This window comes from Zonotrichia albicollis, chromosome 22 (assembly GCF_047830755.1).
Source record: "Zonotrichia albicollis isolate bZonAlb1 chromosome 22, bZonAlb1.hap1, whole genome shotgun sequence".
In the NCBI taxonomy this organism is placed as follows: Eukaryota; Metazoa; Chordata; class Aves; order Passeriformes; family Passerellidae; genus Zonotrichia; species Zonotrichia albicollis.
The window spans coordinates 1,040,995-1,064,871 of record NC_133840.1 but is presented as its reverse complement, the minus strand read 5'-3'; the positions used below and the strand labels follow the sequence as shown (position 1 = coordinate 1,064,871).

At 51.8% G+C, this 23,877-nt stretch overlaps 1 protein-coding gene across 15 annotated transcripts in view; it reads right to left on the bottom strand.

Moving 5' to 3' along the window:
• MSI2 (musashi RNA binding protein 2) overlaps positions 1-23,877 on the bottom strand; it is a 197,997-nt gene that overhangs the window by 36,131 nt on the left and 137,989 nt on the right. For all 15 annotated transcript variants that reach the window (XR_012583510.1, XR_012583511.1, XR_012583512.1 and 12 more), the window contains exons 8-10: positions 12,169-12,251; positions 8,095-8,209; positions 1,853-1,927 (exon numbers count right to left, since the gene is read on the bottom strand). Coding sequence is in view for 12 of the 15 variants with exons in the window: in XM_074557074.1 (XP_074413175.1) it covers positions 1,853-1,927; positions 8,095-8,209; positions 12,169-12,251 (273 nt within the window). In the remaining 3 variants the exon portion in view is untranslated. The remainder of the gene's footprint in view (positions 1-1,852; positions 1,928-8,094; positions 8,210-12,168; positions 12,252-23,877) is intronic.

The window sequence follows — 23,877 nt, the reverse complement described above, 5'->3', positions numbered from 1 at the left end:
GGACAGCCCATCCTGCCCCATCCCCAGCACCGGGGACAGCCCATCCTGCTGCTGCACCATTCCCCACCCCACACCTCCAGCCAACGGGCTGTGATTGTGGAGACCTGAGCCCAAACCACCTGAGAAACTCCCAACAACTCTGGACAGCTTCTGCCTGCTGCTAAGGAGGAACTGATCCAGTTGGGAGGGGAGCAGAGGAGCTCAGCAAGGTGAGACAGGGCCCTGAGCATCTCCTGCTCTCCTGCACTGACACACAGCTTTCTGTGGGGACAACACACCTGGATTTATCTTCCATATTCATCCTCTGCAGGAGACTGAAAATAACCAGGCAGTAACTGGAACTCCTGCTTTGGTAAAAACAGGCCCTGAACAAAAATACGTCTAAGGAGGGGTCAAGCCAAAGGGTGCCTTTGCTGTCAGTGAGCAAACACGGTCGCTTTAGACATGTTTGTAATTAAACTCATCTAACCTCTGCAGATTTCTGACATTAAACCTATCAAAGGAGTCTCTCCTTCAGTGCCTCTGTATGAACCAGCTGGTCCATGGAACTGTGAGCAGGCAGAGCCTGACACAACACACAAACACCTGCTGAAGCCTCCTCTCACCCCCAGCTCCTGCCAGACCAGACTGTCCCGTTGGTTCCAGAGGAACCAGAGCTGGTGTCACCTGCACCTGGGGACAGCTGCCTTGTCCCCACCAGCCCTGTGCCACCCCAGCAGCTCTGCTGAATGCCTGACACCCCAGCTGTTTCAGTCCAAGATGTACCACAGGTGGGAAGAGGTGGCTCAGCTTCCAGACGAGCCCTGGCATTTGTGAATTCAAATAAACAAACCCTCACAGGGCTGTTCCCCTCGGTGTCAGCAGTCCTGCAAGAAACAGCCGCACCATAACCCCATCCCAAGGACACTGCTCACCCTACAGATGACAACAATCTGCATTTTTCCACAGCAGGGTCTCATCCTGATGACCCAGGGCTGCACACACGTTTGCCCCAGGTGCAGCCTGCACTGTCCACATCCTCAGGCACCCTAGAGACCCTTCCTGGGAGCTGCTGGATTCCCTCCCTGCTCAGCCACAAACAGCAAAGCTGCCTGGGAGAGCCCTGGGGTGAAAGGAACCCCCGAGCCCTGTGTGGAGCCAGCCCACTGCAGGATGTGCTGGAAGGGCACATCTGGATTCTGGATGGGTTTGTGGGATGCCCCATCCCTGAAGTGCTCAAGGCCAGGCTGGACAGGGCTCTCAGCAGCCTGACCCAGTGGAAGCTGCCCCTGCTCACTGCAGGCCTGGACCTCTGGGGGTCCCTTCCAGCCCAAACCATCCTGCCTGTGCTTCCATCACCTGAATCCCCCCGAGGCGAGGGCAGGGGGATCTGAACCAGCCCCAGGGCCAGCCCCACACACCTGCTCCTGGGAGGGAGAGACCCCAGCCCCAGCAGGGTGGGCTGTGCACTCAGCAGTGCACGTTCACTTACCCCAGCCAGCACTGTGCAGGTCCCTGTGTGCGTGTGCATGTCTGTGTGCAGCTCTAGGAAGGAAAAACCCAGCAAAGGGAGGGGGACAGCTCTCTCCAGTGATCTCTCTTGCTTTTATGCTTTTAATTTAAAAAGTTTGTTTTCAAATAACCAGTACCAATTTATACATCAGGAAAAAAAAATGTGATATGTCGCTATAAAAGTCTATTTTAAAATAGTAAAAAAAAAATAAAAATTGCTGTTGTGTGAGATGCTCCCTGCAGACTTGCCTGTCTCAGCTTGCAGCTACAGACTTAATAAAAAAAGGAAAAAAACCCAAAAAAACGAAAAAAAGAAGGAAAGAGGGGAAATAAAGCATATCTGCAAATGAAATGTACATACCTGGGAACTGATAACTGTAACTTGGGGCAAATCCAGGATATCCTCGGCCATATGTTGCAACAAAATTCGGGTAACCTTGATCACAGACACGTAAAAAAAACAAGAAAAAAAAAAGAGAGAAGTTTGAGGATTAATGAAGGGGTTTTTTTGAAGGCTTTTTTTTGTTTGTTTGTTTTTTAACACAATGCACAATGACAGGGAGGATGGGTGAGACCCAATTTTACGGAGGGTATTAAAAAATCCGATTTATTCTGCTCATGCCAAACTGCAGAGAGGTTTCATCATTATCCTGAATAGAAACATCTCGAGCTGGCCCAGCTCCGAGCAGGAGCCCTGTCACTCTGGTAATTAACATGCACTTTGGTGTCTGCAGCCCAAGGACTGTGCATACTTGTTAGCTGCAAGAGTAAATGCCAAATGCTAAGGCTAAACACATAACACGGGTTTGCTCTGACATTTGGAGAGCTTACAATGAATGTACTTTGCTTCAGAGCTATTGACAGTTGGAGATTAAGGTAGTAGTAATTCTTTATCCCGGGAGTGTGAAGGACAACAGTTAACACATCAAAGACTTGGAGGCAGCAGAAACGAGCCAGGGAGTCAAAGAGCTTTTAATTTTTCAGGAAAGTAAAAGGAAGCTGCCCGAGGTGCTTCTGAAGGCCCCTTCTGAGGCAGAGCACCGACCTCGGGCAGCTCGGGGAGGTTTATTAGGGGAAAAGCTCACTGGAGAGCATTTCGTGAATAAAACAGCGAAGGCACAAAGTGGCAGCTCTGCTGGCTTCACTCTCCTGCCTGTGACGGAAAGTGCTGGATGTCCCACAGAGCCCTGGCCATGAGCAGGCTGGCAGCAGCCCTGGTCACACACGGTGCCCTGGTCACACACGGTGCCCTGGGGTCACACACGGTGCCCTGGGGTCACACACGGTGCCCTGGTCACACACGGTGCCCTGGTCACACACACCGTGCCCTGGTCACACACCGTGCCCTGGTCACACACCGTGCCCTGGGGTCACACACCGTGCCCTGGTCACACACGGTGCTCTGGTCACACACGGTGCCCTGGTCACACACCGTGCCCTGGTCACACACCGTGCCCTGGGGTCACACACCGTGCCCTAGGGTCACACACTGTGCCCTAGGGTCACACACGGTGCCCTGGGGTCACACACGGTGCCCTGGGGTCACACACGGTGCCCTGGGGTCACACACGGTGCCCCGGGGTCACACACCGTGCCCTGGGGTCACACACCGTGCCCTGGGGTCACACACAGTGCCCTGGGGTCACACACGGTGCCCTGGTCACACACCGTGCCCTGGGGTCACACACCGTGCCCTGGGGTCACACACGGTGCCCTGGTCACACACCGTGCCCTGGTCACACACCGTGCCCTGGGGTCACACACAGTGCCCTGGTCACACACCGTGCCCTGGGGTCACACACGGTGCCCTGGGGTCACACACCGTGCCCTGGTCACACACCGTGCCCTGGGGTCACACACCGTGCCCTGGGGTCACACACTGTGCCACTCCGTTTTAACGTCCCCAAGACATTCCCTCTGGTCCCACAGGGGCTATTTGCTCTGACCTGGATGTTCAATGTCCCAAGGTGTCCTGTACACTCAGGGGGTTTCCTAAAATCCTAACCTCACACTGATCCTCAACATTTCCTCACTCAGTTTTCCTAACAGCAGGCACCACCCCGTACAATTCCAGGGCACAGAACACTACAGAATGAGCCTCAGCATCAGCCCAGGCCTCTCCAAACCAAGACCCCATCAGGAAAAGTTCTGTCCTGCTGTCTGAAGCCAGTGGAATGTCGGCAGCAGCTGGGCTGGAGCCCATCCTGTAACACCCATCCATCACTCAGCTGCTCTCCTGCTGCAGCAAGCCCCTCCATTTCCGATCAGATCCACACATACGTGCAGCACACTATAAATCATAATCTACAAGTGGGAGATAAAAATGCCTGGGTGAATTCTGATGTGGGATTAGGCAGTGCCAGGGAAGGCAGCCCCACAACACCCAGGGTATGCACACACTGCTGAGCCCTCCTTGCACAGCCCAACAGCTGGATTCCCTCTGAAATTAATCACCTCTGTCATTAAGTCAGATCTTTCAGAGTTAAGCTTTACAAACCTTTTTTCCTTTCTTTTTTTTTTTTAAGCAACGCTATTGATAAATGGATTGTTCGCTAAGTAAGTAGCGCCATTAACACCCCTGAAAAATCACTCTGCAGCGTCCACTGCAGCCCCTCTCTCCTTGCCAGGAGCAGGAACTCAGTTTGCTCTGTCTCAGGCAGTTCAGAAGCAGATCTGCCAGCTCTCAACTGCCAGGGCACGGTGCTGGGCAGCACCTGAGCTCTGCAGGTGTGGTACCTGTGTCCCCAGCCGGACCAGCACGGTGGGGATGGCACTGCCCAGGTGCTTTGGATGCCCCCTCTGCTGCTGCCCGCCCTGGCACGGCCCTGGCTCTGACCCCAGGGCAGCCCTGGCAGTGCCCGACAGCAGCCAAGCTGCCCGGGGGCTCGGCTGGCACCGCCAGCACTCAGCGCTCTCAAAGTCAGGCAGATGAAATCATAAATTTATAATACAACATTACTTCAATTTTCCTCTTCATTTACTGCTGCAGTGCCCAGCTCTGCTCTAACGACTCGAAGCCTGATCCTCGTGGGGACATTGCCTGGCTGAATATCAATGGTGTTTAACACCATGCCTACATGGATGCTTCATCAGGCCAACGGATGGCCCTGCTGACCTGCCCAACACTCCCATTAGGTGCCATCCTCATCCTGCACTGAGAAGCTGATTTGCCTTGGTAGTCCTGGGGAGTGACCAGTTCGTGGTAAGTAAACCAAAAATCCAAGTTTTGATTGGATTGCCTCCTTCCAAGCAAGACTGTCCTGTGCACAGAAGCAGAACTCAAACCAGCAGCCAAACTACTCTCACACCCCTGCTCCTACCCAGCTCCTGTCCAGGCTTTGGAAATGTCTTTTCATTTTAAAATTTGCTAATGGGGTGGACAAAAGCTCATGGTCAATATGTGGGAATGCTGAGCACACAGGAGCCAGGGGACCCGTGCAAAATTAGTTCAAATGCTCCAGAAAATGCAAGAAAGCTGTTGTCTCCAAATGTTTCCCTGAGTTACAGCTGCTACTCCACTGAACAGTGTCTGCTGGAAAAAGGAATGACTTTCTTTGAAGGGCACAAGCTTCCCTAATGCATGAGCTCAGCCCACCTAGACTGAGCGTGAGCAGGAACACAGAGCCCTGCCAGGACCTTCCCAAATCTGTTCCCACCTCACATCACTCCAGCACTACGGGCTGTGAGCCTGGGGGCTGAGTGCTTCCAGCTCTGGAGGGGTGTGCAAGCTAAAGGGAGCCCAATTCTAACATTGAACACCAGCGTGATGCCCAGCACCAGGAGAAATGAGTGCTGCCAGCCCCAGCTCGAGGCAGGCAGCACAGGGTCACCTCCAGAGCTGTGTGCCACCACTGTGGTGACGGCAGTGCCCCAGACACAGAGAGCAGCTCCAGATGAGAGGGGACACAAAAACCATCTCCCCTTAATGCTGCTCCTCTGCTGCTCTCTTCTTTACAGGTTCCCAGGCACAGACCTGAACACAGCACAGAAAGCCCTGGGGCAGTGCTGTGACTCCCACACACCCTTGGGTGACAGAGCACCCCAGGGCCAGGTGCCAGTGTGAGGCTCCAGGCACAGAGAGAGTTCTTGGTCACCAAAGTGCTCCCGCTCAGCCACACAGGGGCCACACAGAGCCTGTCTGTCCATCCAAGGGGAGCAGCTCTGACTGCTGCCTGGGCTCACAGCGAGGGGAATGGGGCTGGCTGCTCCACTCTTTGTGCACAGAGGCTGATTAAAGCCCTGCCCTCCCTGAGAGCAGCAGCCCCAGCCCCAGCCAGCCCAGCAGAAGGCTCAGCCTGCCCCCGCTCTCCCAGTCAAAAAATCCTTTCAGAACGCTTTAATTTTGCTCCAATCAACCAAATCATCACAGAAGCGGCTGCCTGCGCACCTTTAGACCCTGGCTGCTGCAGGCTCCTTGGGGAGGCTGTGATTAATGAAAAAGACCAACTTCCTTAATAGCTTTGGAGGGAGCCGCTCCCCGCTCCTTCCTTGGGGTTGTCTCGTGCCTTCGTTCCTCTGATTCCCTCCTCTGCCCAGGAACAGCAGCTGCAGAAGGTGACCTTGAGCAAGGATTTCTGGAAACAGGTACAAAATCCCTTCCAGAGCAGCCCCAGTTGCTCTGCCTCAGTCCAGCTGGGCAAGCAACAGAATGGGGCAGACCTGACCCGGCCTCGTGAGTCCCCACAGAACAATCAGCAGCAGCAGTGATGGAACTCTGTGTCTGATCATTTGATGGGTTAATTATGCCCCTCTTCCTGCAGGGATGGGCTCTGCAGCCTTTGAAACAGGGGCTTTCTGAGGGCCATCCAGCAGCTCTGCTCTCCCGTGCTGCAATCTCCTTGTTTAGCGCTTAATTATTTAACACGGTGCCACGGTAGCAAGCGGCAACTTGGAAGATGAAAAACCAGCTAGAGTGGATAATGAAGCATCTGGCCTTCACCACGGATCAATCAGCAATTCTCAGCCAGTCCCCCCAGTCTGGAATGCAGGGAGAGCAGTGTGGGACTGGCTGGAGGTGCCCTGGCCGGGGTGACCCCACCGCAGCAGCACCAACAGGTGCCCCAGCTCTCCCTCTGGGCAGTTCCACTCACTCAGAGCTGCTTCCCTTAATGGTCACAGCTCGAGAGGAGCCTTTTCCAGAGAGAAACCCCAGTGGGAATGGACACACTGCACCTGGGGGCTGAATTCCCTTTCAGGACTCTGGGGTGGATCCAGCTCCATCCCTCAGTGCCCAGTGCAAGGAACCAGGCTGAGGGCACACGGTGCAGGATGATGCCATCCCTCCACACCCCACCTCGGGCAGCACAGGTGGGACAGGAACAGCACAATTCAAGTACAGTGGCTCAGGGAATGGGAACACACAGGTAACGAAATCACAGGCTGACTAGAGCAAGATAAATATTTAAAGCATAAAATGTGATTTCCAAACACTGTGGGGCAGGGTGGCGGTGGAGCGTGGGGACAGCAAAACAGATGATGAGCGGCAATAACCTGATTACACCTCCAGAAATGGATCACCCCAGCCACACCAACAGAAGCACTATTAATTCTGAGATAAAGCAAACATGGCAGCAAGTTCTTCCTATCAAATCAAGCAGTGCCTGGTGTCAGACACCTCAGTGTAGCAGCCTGATCCTTGCAGGAACTGGGTCCTCTGGCCTGACACCCACCCCAGGGGCTCTGGGGTCCTGCAGCATCTCAGCCAGACCCTGAATCCTCTCAGCAGAGCTCAGGACAACCAGATCCCAAGGCTGGGCTTTGTGTTCAGCTTCTGGGATCATCTAAACCCAGGGCAGGAAAGTCAAAGCACCCTGAAGGGGGGCACTGGCCTGGGAAAGGCTCACTGCTGCCTGGGACTCCTCCAGACTGCCCTCCATTCCCATGTGCTTCATGGGCACAGGAGGTGGCAACTGAGGGGAAGTCCAGGGATACAAAGGGAGCAGAAAGTTTAAATATACAGTGTTTTACAAAAAAAAAAAAAAAAAAAATTGGCAATGGATTAGCAGCATTTTGGCCGAGAACAGAGTAACTGGGGTTGTCACATTATTTAGAAAGAATTATCTAGGCAGAAACAAATGAGAACCAATTATAACTAAATAGACCTCCTGCACAAATAGGAATTTGCCATTAAGTATCATTTATCCCATTTAATTAGTATTTTCTGGACACAATACTCAGGACTAAAATACCATTCCATCTCCTTGAAACTTGTAATTATTGTTGCGACCTGTCCTGTTCCGCATCCCCCCACTTCCTCCATCCATGCCATTTAAGAACCAGCAAGATTTTCAATTATCTGTGCTGAACTGTCAAAGCTACCTTTAAAAGAAGGGGAATAATGTGTGACTCAATTCCTCTAAAAAAGGGGAGAGATCATTTTTAGTCAGAATGAACACACTGCATCTTTCATCATTCTATTTTTGCGAGTAAGAGTAAAACAGGCTATTTAAAACATCCATTTAAATGCAAATTTTTTATATTCCAGGCTGGGGGGGGGGGGGGGTTGAGAGTTAATAATTTACCACAGACAGGATTATTTTCTTCACTCCACCCCTGCTAAAGTTGCAGGCTGGCACCCACACAGGTGTGGGGATCTGCACTTACCCAACATTCCCATCCCTAGCATGAACGCGTCCATGGTGTACGGCAATCCACGTGCCCTTCCTCTCGTCCCTGGTGGAAACATCACTTCTTTAGGTTGTGCTTTCTTACATTCTACCTATTGAGCAGAAACACGTACAAATGAGATGCAAATGAATTCCATGTAAATGTCAAATGCAGAACCGATCCACTTAAGGGGGGGAGGTTTATTTTTAGCACCTGCCTCCCCGCTCAAAGGTGAACTTCCAGCACAGCGGAACCACGTCTGGAAGAGCAAACGTGTGCGTCTCCTTAACCACCCACTGCAGCCCCCAAAGATGACACAAGTGCTGATTTAAGGAGTTCTGTGCTCCTGAAAGGGAGCCCAGCACTGGTGGGAGCGGGATGAATGGAGGGAGGGCTCCAGCGCGGCTCCACTGCAATCGATAACGCACAACGACTCCCAGTGATCATTACAAAAAGCTCCTTTTAAAATAGGAATAAAGAATCGATATTTCTACCCAGCAGAAAATTTCTGTAAACCCTATTAATAAAGGATCTGCATTCTTTCACTTTCAGTTACTCCTGCTGCCTTGGGAAGCTGCTCAAGCTGCCCATGCACCATCCCATCAGCAAATCGGGACAACGTGGGCACAGGAGTGAAGCAGCACAGCATGGATTCCCTGGGGACCTGGATGGTGGCTCTACATCCACAGGAAAAGCAGAAAGAAAAGGGGCCTGGCTGCTCTTGTGCCAGAATCCAGCCCTGTCCTTGCAGGGATGGGGAGGGAGATGGAAGGATATTCCAAAGCCACAGCTACCTTTAGGGCAAAGCCCTGGAGGGATGTCCCACATGTGGCAGGACAGGCAATGGGGCTTCTCCAAGAGCAAATGTACATGGATTTATGAGTCAGGATTCAGCTCCATGCTGAATTGCCCCTGAGAGTGCCTGATAAGGGTCTTTGTACACACATCTGGACCTCACTCAAACTTTCAATTCAGAGTTTCTGGGCACCTTAATAATTTCCAGATTTTTTCCACCGCCTCATAGGAGGATGTGCTACACTTTCAGCAGCCCAACAAAGAAAGGTTTAATTCTAAGGCTAGAAAAATAAAAAAAAAGAAAAGAAAAAAAAGGCAGGGAAACTAAAATTCACTATTTTTGTTTAGTCTAGTTTGGAGAATTAACCTTGCACTGGGGTACTCCTGGGTCAGGCAGAGCAGTCTCAGCCACGGGAAGCCAGGAGGGCTGAGCTGGGGAGTGAAAAGCCTCTTATACCCAGCACAACAAAACAGGCTGTCAGCCCTCAGCCCAGGATGTCTCACAAACCCCTGGCTAACAGCTTTCCAGGGAAAGCAGAACGTGAATATCCACAATGCACAAACCCCCATTGAGCCACCCAAAGACAAGGAGACTTTGTTGTGCCAGCCACGTGTGAGGGGCTGCAATCACCTTGGGGACAACGTGTCACTCACACCAGGCAGCAGCACAGGGGCTTTCAGCTAAATTCAAAAAATGCACTGAGTTGTGAGTCTGTTATCTACCACATTACTGATCAATCAATGGCTGGGGCTTGGGATTAAAGGGTCTGGGACAGGCCCTGGCACCGGGTGCCCAGAGAAGCTGTGGCTGCCCCTGGATCCCTGGAAGTGCCCAAGGCCCACAAAACCTGCAAAATCCCACCCTGAGAGGCAGGAAGAGCCTGTTCTAGAATAACCAACATTTCAGTCAGCTGCTCAAGTGCCTGACATGAGAGCTTGACTCCAGCTCATCACCCCTCTCACCAGCACTGTACCCAGGGTGTGGGTGACTCCACACAGTGGGATCTAGGTAATTACTCCACCACATTTCATTTCCAGCCACTTTTACTCTTCCTTAGAGAAACAGGTGTCTCTTTGCAAAGCAGCCTGCTCCTGTCAAGGGAACAACAGTCTGAGGACAGCTCGTTTGGGTTTATTGTCCCCCTGCAATGTTTGGAGCATCTCTGGCCTCCCACGTAAATTCCAACTTCCATTTATTAAATACCTCACTGGCATTTTCTTTTCACTGTCCCACTGCTCGTTTAATATTACATTTGACATTCTAAGCTTTATGGATGGCAACAGGAGCAGAATGGGTGAGCTAAAAATAGCCTGCCAGGGAGGCTGGAGCTGGAAATAGGCTGGGGAGCAGCGGCCCTGCTGCCCTCTGCCTGCCCTGCCCTGGGGACACGGCCAGGACAGCAGCAGCAGGGAGCTGGGCAAGGAACAACAGCCCCAGCCCAGGGAGCCAGCTGGGCATGGGGACAGGGATGCGACAGGGACACGGGCAGGGATGGGGATGAGGACAGGGATGGGACAGGGACACGGGCAGGGATGGGGATGAGGACAGGGATGGGACAGGGACACGGGCAGGGATGGGGATGGGGACAGGGATGGGACAGGGACACGGGCAGGGATGGGGATGAGGACAGGGATGGGACAGGGACACGGGCAGGGATGGGGATGAGGACAGGGTGTCCCAGTCCCAGCTCACCAAACCCTGTGGCCTCGGGCTGGGGCTCTGGGAGCTGCTCCCCTCCCTGGCTCAGGGACACAGGGGGACACAATCCCAGAGTGACAGGACCCCAGCAATGCCCTGGGCAGCTGTGTGTCACACCAGCCAGCTGTGTGCCAGCCCCAGCTCCTGTCACACACACGGACACTCACACAGAGCTCCCTGGCCCTGCATTCGGCTGCAGCCACAGCCCAGGGCCATGACTCAGTCCCAAGACAGGATTGTGTCTCATCCCCTGCTCGTGGGCTGCTTTCACAATCAGGGCTGAGGGAGGGACACGGAGGAGATGGTGGCACTGGAGGGGGCACTGAGCGGGCACAGGAGTGGGAAGGGGACATTCTAATTACCCAGCAACAAACACCAACACTCCAAACTGTTTCTCTTGCTCTTCCTGATGTTCCTCGAGTGTTTTCACCCTGTCCCATGCTCCCTGCTCCCTTCCTGGGCAGCTGGGAAGGAATCCTCCCCAGAGCTCTGTGCTATTCCTGCTCCCAGGTGAGGCTTTCCCAGCCCATGAGGCACCAAACACTGGCCCTGCTGCTGCCCAGCACCTCCCCAGGGCCATCCTGAGCCCTGCTCCACAGAAAAGCCTCTCCTGGGGAGCAACCAAACCTATGGAGTGTGCCCTCCTGCTTGGACAGGAAAATCCTGGAGGGGAGCTCTTTCCTCCCAATTCACAATCCCTAAATTCACATCCCGGTGTTTCTCATTTGTTTCTGACTTGTCATTGGATCTGTTGGGTGTGGGCGGCTGGGGTTTGTTCTGCTCCTTTGTTTTAAGGCAGATCAGCAGCATTTAGGATCCTTACAAAGGGAATGGGGCTCCCCCAGCCCAGGCAGGCAGGAGAGCCCAGTGCAGGAGGGGAAATGGGACAGGAACATTCACAGCATCCATGGGAAGTGGAGCCAGAGACTCCCCACAGGAGCAGGGGCACTGCCCCAGCCCTGCCCACACCCACCCCACACTTGGCCAAAGGGACCCTCACTTTTATTTCAGATGCATATTGCAGGGAGCAACAATATGAGGAATATTATTTCAGTGCCCTGGGAAAAATTAGCAAGTCAAATATTGAATCAGGCCTCCAGCATATGCCAAGGAGATTGCTTTGATCTTATCCACACTAAAAGCTCTATTATTAAATTTAAAGTCTGTGAACACATATCAGACTGATATACAATGCATATCTGAATACACATTTGAGAAGCAAAGGATGTTTTGACAAAGGGAAAAAGAATATTTTAGCCGAAAATATCAAAGTTACTGCAGCAATTGAAATACAAATGCCCCTTTTCATCTGGCTCAGGGCAACCCACAACCTGGGACCTGCCTGCCACTGAGGAGGAACTTGAGGAGCTCAACTCACACCCTGCCCAAGGGCTCTGACACCAAACGCTGCTCTGGGGAGCTGTGGGGACCAGCAGGGGCTGGGCAATGCCCCAGCCCAGCCCCTGACCCCCAGCACCCTCCCAGAGGGGTGTCCCACCCTCCCTGGGCATGGCACACGTCAGGGAGGGCAGCTCAGAGCCCCCTGGCACCCCCACAGCATCAGCACCAACACTCACCATTTTATTATTGATTTCGTGGAAGTGAATTTCACAGACTTTTTCCACCACGTCTTCGTTTTCGAAAGTTACGAAGCCAAATCCTGTTTGATAAAGATACAAAAAAGGGGAGGAGGTGAGGAAAACATTAGTTAAATTTAACAATTTTGTTTTAATAAAGCATTATTTAGCCACTGGGACTTTGGAAAACTTCCATAACAGCACACATGTATGGCTACACCTGCTGCCTATGGAGCTGTTCCTGAGCTCATTGCAGCCTAATGGAGGGAAGAAGCATTGTCTCAGGGAAAATTAATACTGCTCTGTTCCAGCTCTTCCATAGGATTTAATGGAGAATTAAAACCTCCTCATGGATTTTTTGATCCATCCTGCAGAATTTAATGGATAGTTACACCCCAGTTACATGATGGCTCGGAAACTACAATAAGGCTGTATTTTCCTTTACACCTTATAGGTTTTTAAGAGCAATCTCTACAAAACCCAATTATATTTCTATGGAACCATATTGATTTCATCTCTTGTTTAATTCCACGGGACTTCTCCATTAGAGCTGACTCATTACACGACCCAAAACCCATAAAAATCCGGGAAGGCAGAGGATGATTCCTCATTCACCCCTGGCAAGGAGAAGAACCCCAGCGCCTCCCAAACACAGAGCAGCCCTGTGTGCTGTGTGTGCTCTGGCTGCCGGGGCAGCCCCGCTCCGGAGGTGGTTATTTGTCCCTTTCTTCCTGAATTACTTCCTCTAATACCTCATCAGGACATCCTGAGGCCTCCAGGAACCCATTACACTTCAGGCTCTGATCTAATCGTTCCTCTCCTCTCAGTGCTGCTTCAAAGAGCCAGGATTTGGGCTGGCTTGGGCTGTTTGAAGCCTGCTGCCTGCCTGTGGCTGTGCACCAGAGGGGTCTGGCAGCCCCCCTGCTCCTGCCTTAACAAACACCTCAGGCTGATGAAAAACCCCAGTTCGTGTGCTGGAGAGGGCTCCAGGAGTTAACATCGACACTAATCATGCCAATGAAACCTAAAGGCTTTAATGAAAGGATGAATTCCATCCCAAACTGGGAGCTGCAGGACTGTGCCCTGGTGAAGCACAGCACAGGGACAGGGACAGGGACAGGGCAGTCTCTGGATGGGAAGCAAAGGGCATTTCCAGGTGAGCTCTGCGGGCTCTTCGGGCACTGCACAGCACCTGCAGCCCTGGGGAATGCTCCCATTGCACTCCAGACCCGAAGGATCCCCAGCAATGGTTCCAGCCCCTCTCCAAGGCATCCACAGCACACCGGGCTCACCACCCTGCTCTGCTCTGCACCTCGAGCTGCCAGCAGCTTGCATTTTTTACATAACTCACGTCTTTCATTTGCCTTCTAAATTACTCCATTTAAATGTACCTCGACCAGACGTGCAGTTAAACCCGGGATTTTTGTGGTTGAGTGCCGGAATGCGGCACCCCAGCAATCCCAGAGCCGGGAGCACAGCCTGGACCAGGGATGAGATGGCCGGGCTGGGGCCACAAGTCATTAATTGCTCCAGCACCGGCAACATCTTCATCATTAGCAGCTCATTAGCGAGTGCTGCAGCTGAGGATTCCTCTTTCAGCTCATGTTAGGTGTCGGTGCCAGGACGGAGGGCAGAGGGAATTTAGGAGATTAGCCCTAATATGTGAACACCAAGGAAGCTGCACTCAGGACGTGTCTGGACTGAAACAAAACTCCCACCCTCATCCCACTCCATATGGCTTAAGCACAGGTTTATCAAAAAATTATTAGTGTGATTAAATCAGATGGCCACCCGGCTTCCTGCATTTCCAGCTTTTACAATAAAATAACAATCTGTAGGTGTTAGCAGGCATTTGTGGGTTTCTGAGAGATCTGAGGCACTTGGTCAGAGTGGCCTGGAGAGTAAAGGAGAGGAAAACCAGAGGTGACCTCTACAGCGCCCAACACCTCACACTCAATGGGAGCAAGCAGAGGATTTCCACCTGCAGGAACACTGAAATTCCTCCCTGGGAGGGTGGAAAGGGCCTGGAGCAACCTGGGACAGTGCAAAGTGTCCCTGCCTTGAGCACTTTGAGGTTCCTTCCAACCCACCCATTCTGTGATTCTCTTCTTGTTCCACTTCGTGGGTATCAAATCCAACTTTTAATAACTGCACCCACACAAAGCTCCCCCTGCACGCTCAGTCTTATTAGATCCCATAATGAATACAAACTCATATTTAAATTACCAAAACTCTCAGAAACCTTCCTGGGCTAAATAGACAATTATTTCTTCTGAGAGGTACTAAGAGTCAACAAAAAGCTGGTTCTCAGAAAGTGCAAGGAAAAGATTAACCCAAAACAAAGGCGGCTGTTGAAAACGGTGACAGAAATAGGATTCTGGTTGTCAAGGAGCACACGTTTTAAAATGAAATTATACTGCATCCTTCTGAATGAAGCTATTATTGGAAGCTAACAAGCTCTATTTAAGAGATAAGCATTTAACAGAGTCAAACGGTTGGGTTTTTTATTCAAATGAATAAAACTGAATATTCATTTGAATAATCTTTTCTGTAAAAGAAAAGACAAAGAAGAGGGAGAAAAATAAAGTAAGAGGCAAACAGATGCCCCAAACGAGAGGCTCTGAGCCAAGCACCAGCACTAAAGGAAGCTGAGACATGTATCCGTGACCTTCAGGTGAAAAACCCTCCTCTGGAATCTCCTGGGAATGAGGAGTTATTCCACTCCATTCATCTGCTGCCAAAGGAGTCAGCCCACTCCATTCATCTGCTGCTCATGGGCACCAACAGGCACCCAAATGATGCCAGCCCAGACACCTGACACCCAGTGGTGCAGGACACGTCCTCCACACACCCTGACACCAGAAAAGAGAAGAATTCAGGAAGAAATTCTTCATGGAAAGGGCTGGAAGGGGCTGCCCAGGGAGGTTTGGAGTGCCCATCCCTGGAGGTGCCCAAGGAAGGGCTGCAGGTGGCACCCAGGGCTCTGGGGACAAGGTGGGCATCAGGCACAGCTGGACTCAGTGATCCTGGAGGTCTTTTCCAATCCATTCTGGGATTCTGTGAAAGCCTCCTTTGATGCCAAGCCCTGGTCAGCCCCAGAGCTGCCCTGTGGGAAGGTGGCTCCACAGCCAGCTCAGCAGGTTCTGCCATGGTGTTCCAGAAATAACACAAACACTGCTCAGAGAAAGGCACTGACACCACAAACAGATTAAAACACTGTAAAAGAACAGTCAGAAGCCATAAATACTATTAAGAAGCCAGACTGAAGATACCAAATGTCAGGAATCCCGTGCTCTGCATTTTGGGTTTTTTCACACTCTAACCAACTCCATTTCACACTTTTGTCATCACTTGGGAGTTTTTACGTCAAACTTGGTAAAATATAGCTGAGATGACGACACCAGGGCTGTGAAGTGCATCTCCCTTCCCTGGCTGGCAGCACCAGCCCCAGAGCCCGGGTCTGGCTCACAGTGTCACAGCTGTGGCTGCACAGTGACACCAGAGCAGCTCACCCAGCAAAGGCCTCACTGTCAAACCCTGCTGGCCTTTCCACGAGCCAAACAAGGTGATTGCACCCCAGGCCACAGAGGTTAAACCCAGGCTAACGCTGGGTTAACCCTGGGGGCTCTGATGGGCACAGCAATGCCACAGGTACAGCACCTCCACCAGCACCCAAACCCAGCTCACCAGGCAGGCACAGCCCCAGGGGCTCTCCAGACACCTGGAACATGCCCTGGCAGGTGAGCACACTGCAGCCAGAGCCTGGTTAAGGGCCCAGGCTGCCTGGAGGCCACTGGGTGATGTGCAGCAAGTCACTCAATCTCATCTGATGCGCTGCTGTGCCCACACTGCTGTGAGCCTGCAGCTGGGACAGCCTCCTCCTGCACCTACAGAGCTCCTGAAAATATCCTGGGAACCAGGGCATCACCAGGGCCCTTCTGTCCTGCACAGCAATCCCAAAGAACGTGGCAGGAGACAGGAGCGGGGAGAGGACAAAGGAGGAGATCTGCACACCCCTATCACACCAACTTCCACCTGCAGGCACAGATCGCTGAAATTCCACCCTGGGAGGGTGGAAAGGGCCTGGAACAACTTGGGACAGTGGAAAGTGTCCCTCTCCAAGGGCAGGAGACCGGAGCAGGGAGAGGACAAAGGAGGAGATTTGCACATCCCTCTCACGCCAACAGGGCTCTGCCCAAACCTGGCTCCTGCTGCTCAGCAAGGATCACCCCAGAGTCACTTGTGGGTGCAGGGTCAGCCCCCCTTGTCACACCGAGGGCCCCACAGGACCCCCCTGCTCCTGCCCCCCACCCACTGGGCACTGGGATGGCTCCCTGGGGTCCCTCCAGCCCTGCCATGGGAGCTGCCAGGCGTGGCTGTGCTGACAGATGGGGACATCCAGGCTGATTTCATCAGCAAACACCAGCTCAGGCTGTGCTCCCCTTGTGCCAGGGCTCTGGGGCTGCCCTGCTCACCCACCTCTGCCCTGCTCCTCACATCTGAGCTACTGAAATGCAGAAAAGTCCAGTCCTGCTGTGATATTATTTATGCACCTGCTTCCTTGTTTATACCCATAGTTTTGGCAGCTGGTCCTGTGAAAGGTAATAAAATGCCTTTCAAAAGTAAAAAAAAATTAAAAATGAAGAAATGTGACCAGACAAGCCAGGCATAATAACATTAAAGCCCGTGTCAATTAATTTTTCCTCTTCTTGATAAACGAGCCCCATTCCATCCATTAATAATGAGGGAAGAAACAAGAAAAGTTGACACTAGTTTAATTTATTTTCTCAACTTGCCTGGTCATATTTCTCCCTGTTGCAAAGCTTTCTGGTGCTGCTGGGAATTGCAAGTGGCTCCCACACAGTCGATGCATAGATTGGTGTGAATCAATACCATTCTACTTTATTCACACATCCCTTGTAATCAGAGAGGAAAAAGTTCCTTAGTAAGCTCCCAGCCTGCCAGGCTGTCTTATAAAAATAAAAATAATAATAATAAACTGGCAGGTGGGGGATGTGACACCAAGTCCTGTGATCACCAAATGTTGTCTTTGCAGATGAACAGAACACACAGATGAGCAGAGGGGACAGGACATTTTAATTACCCAGAAGACAGTGAACCATGGGTGTTTTTAACTACTATCATTACCAGAGTCTGGGAATGGGGACCTGGGGCTTCAATCCTGTGTCAGGGAAAAGCCACTCACTGCTCAGCCCCAGAACCTGACACCCAGGACTGGAAAAGTCAGCCCTGACTTTGCCACCTCCCTTTGCTGTGCCTTTGGAGAATCACTTAAATATTCCCTGTGCTCTGCATCCCCCTCACTTCCTTGCCTGCCTAGGACAGAAGCTGACAAAAGCTGTTATTTCCTACAATTCCAATTTCCTGTGCTGCAAACACACGGAAGGAAGGAAGGAGAGGTTCTGGTTTCCAAAGGAGCAGTTCTGCACACCCAGGGAACACAGCCATCACCTGAGACACACACCTCAGATTTCAGCTCACCTCCAAGGAGGGTTTGCTGGGCAGACAGGTGAGCACACCTGGAGGCACCACCAGGATCTCACCTCACCCTTGTGATAACCAGACCAGCAGATGGAAGGGGAATATGAGGTTAAAACCTGTGCAGAAGGATGGAAAATATCCTCACTTACCTGCAGCATGTGCTGGGGCTGGCACCCACCAGGTCATGATCTGCCTGCACGTGCACTGGGGTTAATGCACAGGGACCTGTCCCCAATGAGCCACTCTCAGCAAAGGGTCCAGGTGCAAGGGGCACCAGGCAGCCATGGGATGGGGTGGGGTGGGATGGGATGGGGTGGGATGGGATGGGATGGGGTGGGATGGGGTGGGATGGGATGGGATGGGGTGGGATGGGATGGGGTGGGATGGGATGGGATGGGGTGGGATGGGGTGGGAAGGGTTTGGGATCCCAGCCACTCTCGGGGCAGGAGCAGCAGGGACCCCGTGCCTGTCACAGACCCCGCTCGGGCAGCAGCACCTCAACTCCTGGTGATAAATCTTTCATAACAACAAACCTTCATTAAAATTTTATTTTATTAACGTTCTGAAATCAAACCTAAGCGCTGAGTACATAATGACTGAGACGCACACTACGCTGAGCTTACTAAATGCCACTTTTATCATATTGGTAATTAACAGAAACGATTAATGCGCTCGCAGATCATTTAGAAGCATTAGCAGTGACCTAAGAAAAATTGCAGGTACGTGTGATACATCTGCACTTTTCCATCAGAGTTCTCTACACAGGAGCCCCTGAAGTTTGCTCCCAGTTCAGCTTCTCTCTGCTGGGACATCCTGTCACAGATTTGTCAGCAGCTCGGGGATTAAAGCTCAGCCTGGACTGGGAGCTCCTGCAGGAGAAAATTATCTCCACCTTCCCTTTTCCCTCACTATTTGGGAGCAGCCCCACCCTCACAGCCTTTCACTGCTCCCTGTTACTCAGGTAGAGATTTCCCAGCCTCATAAGGGGCCAATAGTATGGAAATGCTGCTGGGTGGGAGAATACAGCAGACTCCAACAGGTTTCCTTCTGCTATCAGAGAAGAAAACCCCAAGTATTTGTAAAATCCAATTAGTCCATCTACAACCAGAATGGGAACCTTGTGCTTCTGTCTATTCATTAGTGAGACCTGCAGGTTCTGGCAGCCAGGAGGGACAAAGGGCACCACCCTGGGTGCCAGTCAGCCCAGCCAGGCTCCCATCAGAAAATCAAACCTCTGATGCTGCCTCAGCCACCGAGTGCCACGTCCTGCCATCTTTATCTGTTTGCCCACAGGCATCAGATATTCCCTGCCTGTCAATTCCTCCACAGTTTATTACCAAATTTCTAAAATATTACATTTTTTATTATATCCAAATTCACTTTATTGCATTTGACAATACAGATAATCACATACCATATGCTCTAATGTTTCGAACCCAATGCATGTTGACAGCAGTTTTTATTCATGATGCATAATTCCATCCAGGGCTGACAAAGGCAGCACAGAACCCAGCCTGGTGTCAGGGTTTGGAGGGGGGGAATCCTTTTTTCCATTTCCTTTTCTTCTTTTTAACAACAGATTTACAAAACTGGGAGGAAAGATGCTTTGCTTTCCCAAGAAATAGGAAATTGGCTGAAAAGATGGGCTTATCAAAGAGATGCCTTCAAAATATTAATAACGTGTGGGGGTGGGTTATTGCAATTATTTGCACATGAAACTTGCTGCTAATGGGTGGGAGAAGCACCAGGGCTCATTGGGGGGAGCAGGGGCTGGGGCAGTGTGGGGGGCACAGGCTGGACCCCCACTCCTGCCTGGCTGTGCTCACTCAGAGCTCAGACCTGCTCCCGTTCCCCAGGTGAGGGTGGGAGGGCACACCTGGGATGGCTGGGGGAGAGCCCCCCATGTGTGAAACCCGAGCAATCCCACATCCCAACCCGTACCCAGGCAATAGATCCAACAACCTGAGAGATGGGCACGCTGTGCAAAGCAAACAGGATGCTACGTCTAAATTAAGCTGTAATGACCCGCTCCGAGCTCTTTATTAGCCAGGTAATGATCATTTAAGAGGAGGTTACTATCTTGAGCCAAGGGCACCTAATACCATTACTGAACTTGTTAAAACCTGCCAAGCAAGTCATTATTTCCAGCACTATTTCTTTTTCTCTTAACACAGCTCTCTGCCTCTCCCCTTGTGCTGCTGGGCTGTAAATCCTGGGATCAGGCAGGCTTGGTCACCCTTCCCCAGGGCCTGAACTGGGCATCAGACAAACAACAGCACAAACAGCAAGCACTGAGAAACTCTCACGGGTGAGCTTTAAGGTCCTTGCACCCCAAAACATCCTGTGATTCTCTGGTAGCAGGACACTGAGGTGTTCTCCTTCTCATCCCTAGGAAAACAACACTTAATCCCCCACATCCCCCTCCAACCTCCAGTCTTGCAAAGGCTCAGAGAATGAAGAGAATCAAAAAGAGGGTAAAAAAAGGCAAAAGCACAGAGGCAGCTGCTGTGGAGCCCAGTGAGGAACAGGGGATGTGCTCTCTGAGCCCCTGCCAGGGCACCAGCAGAGGCAGGGCAGGCAGCAGAGCCCCTCTCACACCCCAGCCTGGACAACATCACCAATGACACCAGCAAGCTGCCAGCTCAGGAACTCATTACTGTCAAGGTAGAGCGTGGCTGGCTGCCAGGCCCCCAGCCCTGCGCTCGCTATGCCAGAACATCCACACACAATTTAATTGCATTATAATTTCAAAAGTGCTTTTCAAACTGGAAAAAGGCATTCACTGATTAACCAGCGAAGAGCAAAATTGTTTATGAAATTGAATACAAAAAGCTACAGAAATGTAATTGGGTTGTTCTAGCACCTAATTTTCAAGCCATTTTCCCACTTATTTAATCACGAGATACAAAAGGAACTAGTGAATTGACTTCATACTAATTAGATTACTCCCTGCGATACTCCAAGCCTATATTCCAACTGGTTGATAGTGCTGCTTTAAACAGAACAAAAAATGGAGCAACAGCTTGTCTGGGGCCATAACACATTTGTTTCTCATCAACCCTCTCCTACTGGAGGGCCATAAAAGCCAGGCCAAATTCCCCTAACCTGCCATTGCCAGTCACCCAAAAAGCACTCACTCTCCCCAAAAGGAATGACAGTTATTTGCCAAATGGTCCTGGCTGCCCATGACAGCGATCACCCAGCTGAGGGTCCCTCTGGAGCAGGGAATCAGCACAATGCCACACGTGATGGAGGAACAGCAATGCACACTCAGGATCCCCAGGCAGGGAAGGGGAGCTCTGCTTCCCCTTTTCTGCAGGAAAAGCCCCACAGGCAGAGCTCAGCTCTGGGTCTGACCACAGAATTACTGCCAACACCACCAGGGCTGCAAGGTCAGCTCTAGACAGAAAATATGAATCCCTTTGCCAGCAGCAAACCAGGGGAGCAGCAGACAGCTTATTTTATTCTAAACCAAGTCACTAAATTAACAAAATTTAAAGTCACTAAATTAACTTGATAAAATTTAGGAATTTTATCAAGTCTCTGGCTTCCTGAAGAACAGCATTTGAAGCTCCATCTACGCCTGCTCCTTCTGGCAGAAGTTTTTTTAAAGCTGCCCAAGACCCACTCTGCACCTGATACAATCTGCTCACAGCTTTTCCACTAATTTTAAATGTTATTAGGTGCAACATAATTGATTATATAATCAAATGTGGAATGTACATTATCAAGATATTGTAGCACTTCACAGGCCATTTAATCAGCATATCTGGGACTGTGCCAAAATGAATTAGCCTGCATTAAATTTCAAGTACATATTATTGGTTGTATTTGTCTCCATGTTTAAGCAGGCGCTTGCTCTTACAAAAGAAATCTGAAATCCTTCAATTATAGAAATAGGTTATTAAAAAAGTGCAAGTATTCTTTCCCAGAGCTGTCTGTTCTGCAACCAAGAGCCCAGAGCTGTCTTTTCTGAGACAAAGAGTGGGGACAACATGTGCCCACCTGCAAGGGGCATTTGTGGGTGCCTGATATGGTGAGGCTGTGAGGGACAGACCCTGAGCCTGCCCCCATCTATGTCCATCTGTGCCACATCCCAGCAATGCTCCACTTTCAGACTCTAAGGCACCAGCAATCAGTGTCCCCTGGTTGGTGACAGGGCCATGCTTCACCTCCTGAGCCTCAGTGTCCCTGCAAGCTGACCACTCTCCCCAAACTGAAATGTTAATTAGAATTATTATAAAATTATTAAATATTATTTAATTATAAAAATTATCATTACTATAAAATTCAGGTTTCAATTAAAAATAATTTTTTAAAAATTCTGCTTGATTTCAGCAAGTGGATGAGAAGCACAAAGCAGCTAAATGATGGAGGAACAAGGCTGAAGCCTGCCACTGCTGCTGCTCCTCTCCGGGCACCTGCCAAGCCCAGAACCCTCCCCGTGCCTGTGCTGCTGGAATTTCACCCACCGTGGTGGATTCTGGGGTGCCCCAGAGAAATGAGAGTGACTCTGCAGGGGAAATGTTCCCAGCAGCTCGCTCAAGGTGACTCCTGCCCACCTGGATCCTGCAGAGGCGCTCAGGGCTGGGCACAGAGCCCCCCAGAACACTCACACTGAGCCCTGGGCTGGGCACAGAGCCCCCAGAACACTCACACAGAGCCCAGGGCTGGGCACAGAGCCCCCCAAAACACTCACACAGAGCCCAGGGCTGGGCACAGAGCCCCCCAGAACACTCACACTCACACAGAGCCCAGGGCTGGGCACAGAGCCCCCCAGAACACTCACACAGAGCCCAGGGCTGGGCACAGAGCCCCCAGAACACTCACACTGAGCCCAGGGCTGGGCACAGAGCCCCCCAGAACACTCACACAGAGCCCTGGGCTGGGCACAGAGCCCCCCAAAACACTCACACTCACACAGAGCCCAGGGCTGGGCACAGAGCCCCCCAGAACACTCACACTCACACAGAGCCCAGGGCTGGGCACAGAGCCCCCCAGAACACTCACACAGAGCCCAGGGCTGGGCACAGAGCCCCCCAGAACACTCACACTCACACTCACACAGAGCCCCCCAGAATACTCACACAGAGCCCAGGGCTGGGCACAGAGCCCCCCAGAACACTCACACTGAGCCCAGAGCTGGGCACAGAGCCCAGGGCTGGGTACAGAGCCCCCCAAAACACTCACACAGAGCCCCCCTGCACGCTGCTCAGTGAAGGGCACTTTGCTGGGGGCAGCCAGGTGTCCTTCCCTCAGTCACACACAGCGCTAAAGAGGAATGGGCAGGTGAGCACGGGCTCCTGCACGGGCTGCTGGAGCTGTCACTGAGTCCCAGGGACAGCACCCACCCTGCAGGGACACCCCCTGCTCCCCACTGGGGCTGCCAGTGTGACAATGTGCAGCCCTGGCATCACCAGCTCAAACTCACTCAGTGAACACGGGGGGCCCATCCTCCAGGTGTGCCCCCATGGAGGGCAGCAAGCCCCCCATCCCCACCAGTGCCTTTCCTCTCTGTGCTTTACTGCTGGATTTGCATCCCTGCCCAGGTGAAAGGCTGCTGCTGCACTCCCCACACCCCCTGACACGTTTTCCTGCATTTCTGCATGGATCCCACCCTCCCTGGGTGCATCCCTGCCCAGGTGAAATGCTGCACTCCCTACACCCCTGACATGTTTTCCTGCATCCTGCATGGATCCCACCCTCCCTGGGTGCATCCCTGCCCAGGTGAAATGCTGCACTCCCCACACCCCCTGACACGCTTTCCTGCATTTCTGCATGGATCCCACCCTCCCTGGGTGCATCCCAGGGCTCTGCCAGCCCTGCCTGGGAAGGAGAGCACGGACTCCCCCCATTGCCCTGCTCACTCCATACATCACAGTGCAAAGGAACAACAAATCAGGCTCCAAACAACAAAAAACTATTCAAGGAATTGAAATAATTGACTGGGGTCAAGGGAAATACCAGCAAAAATGAGCAGCTTAGCCTCAGGTTAAGCTAATCCCTCTGAGCTGTGCAGTATGACCCTCTGGGCTGGAACTTCAGCAGCACGCAGCATTCCTGGGCATTATTAATATCCCTGGCCAGGGCTCCATCCCTGCTGCTCACACACCACATCAGCATTTGCCTAAGCAAACAATGCACACTGCTGGGAGGGAGAGAGCGTGGCCAGGACAGATGCTCTGAATGCACACACCACTTGTTCCT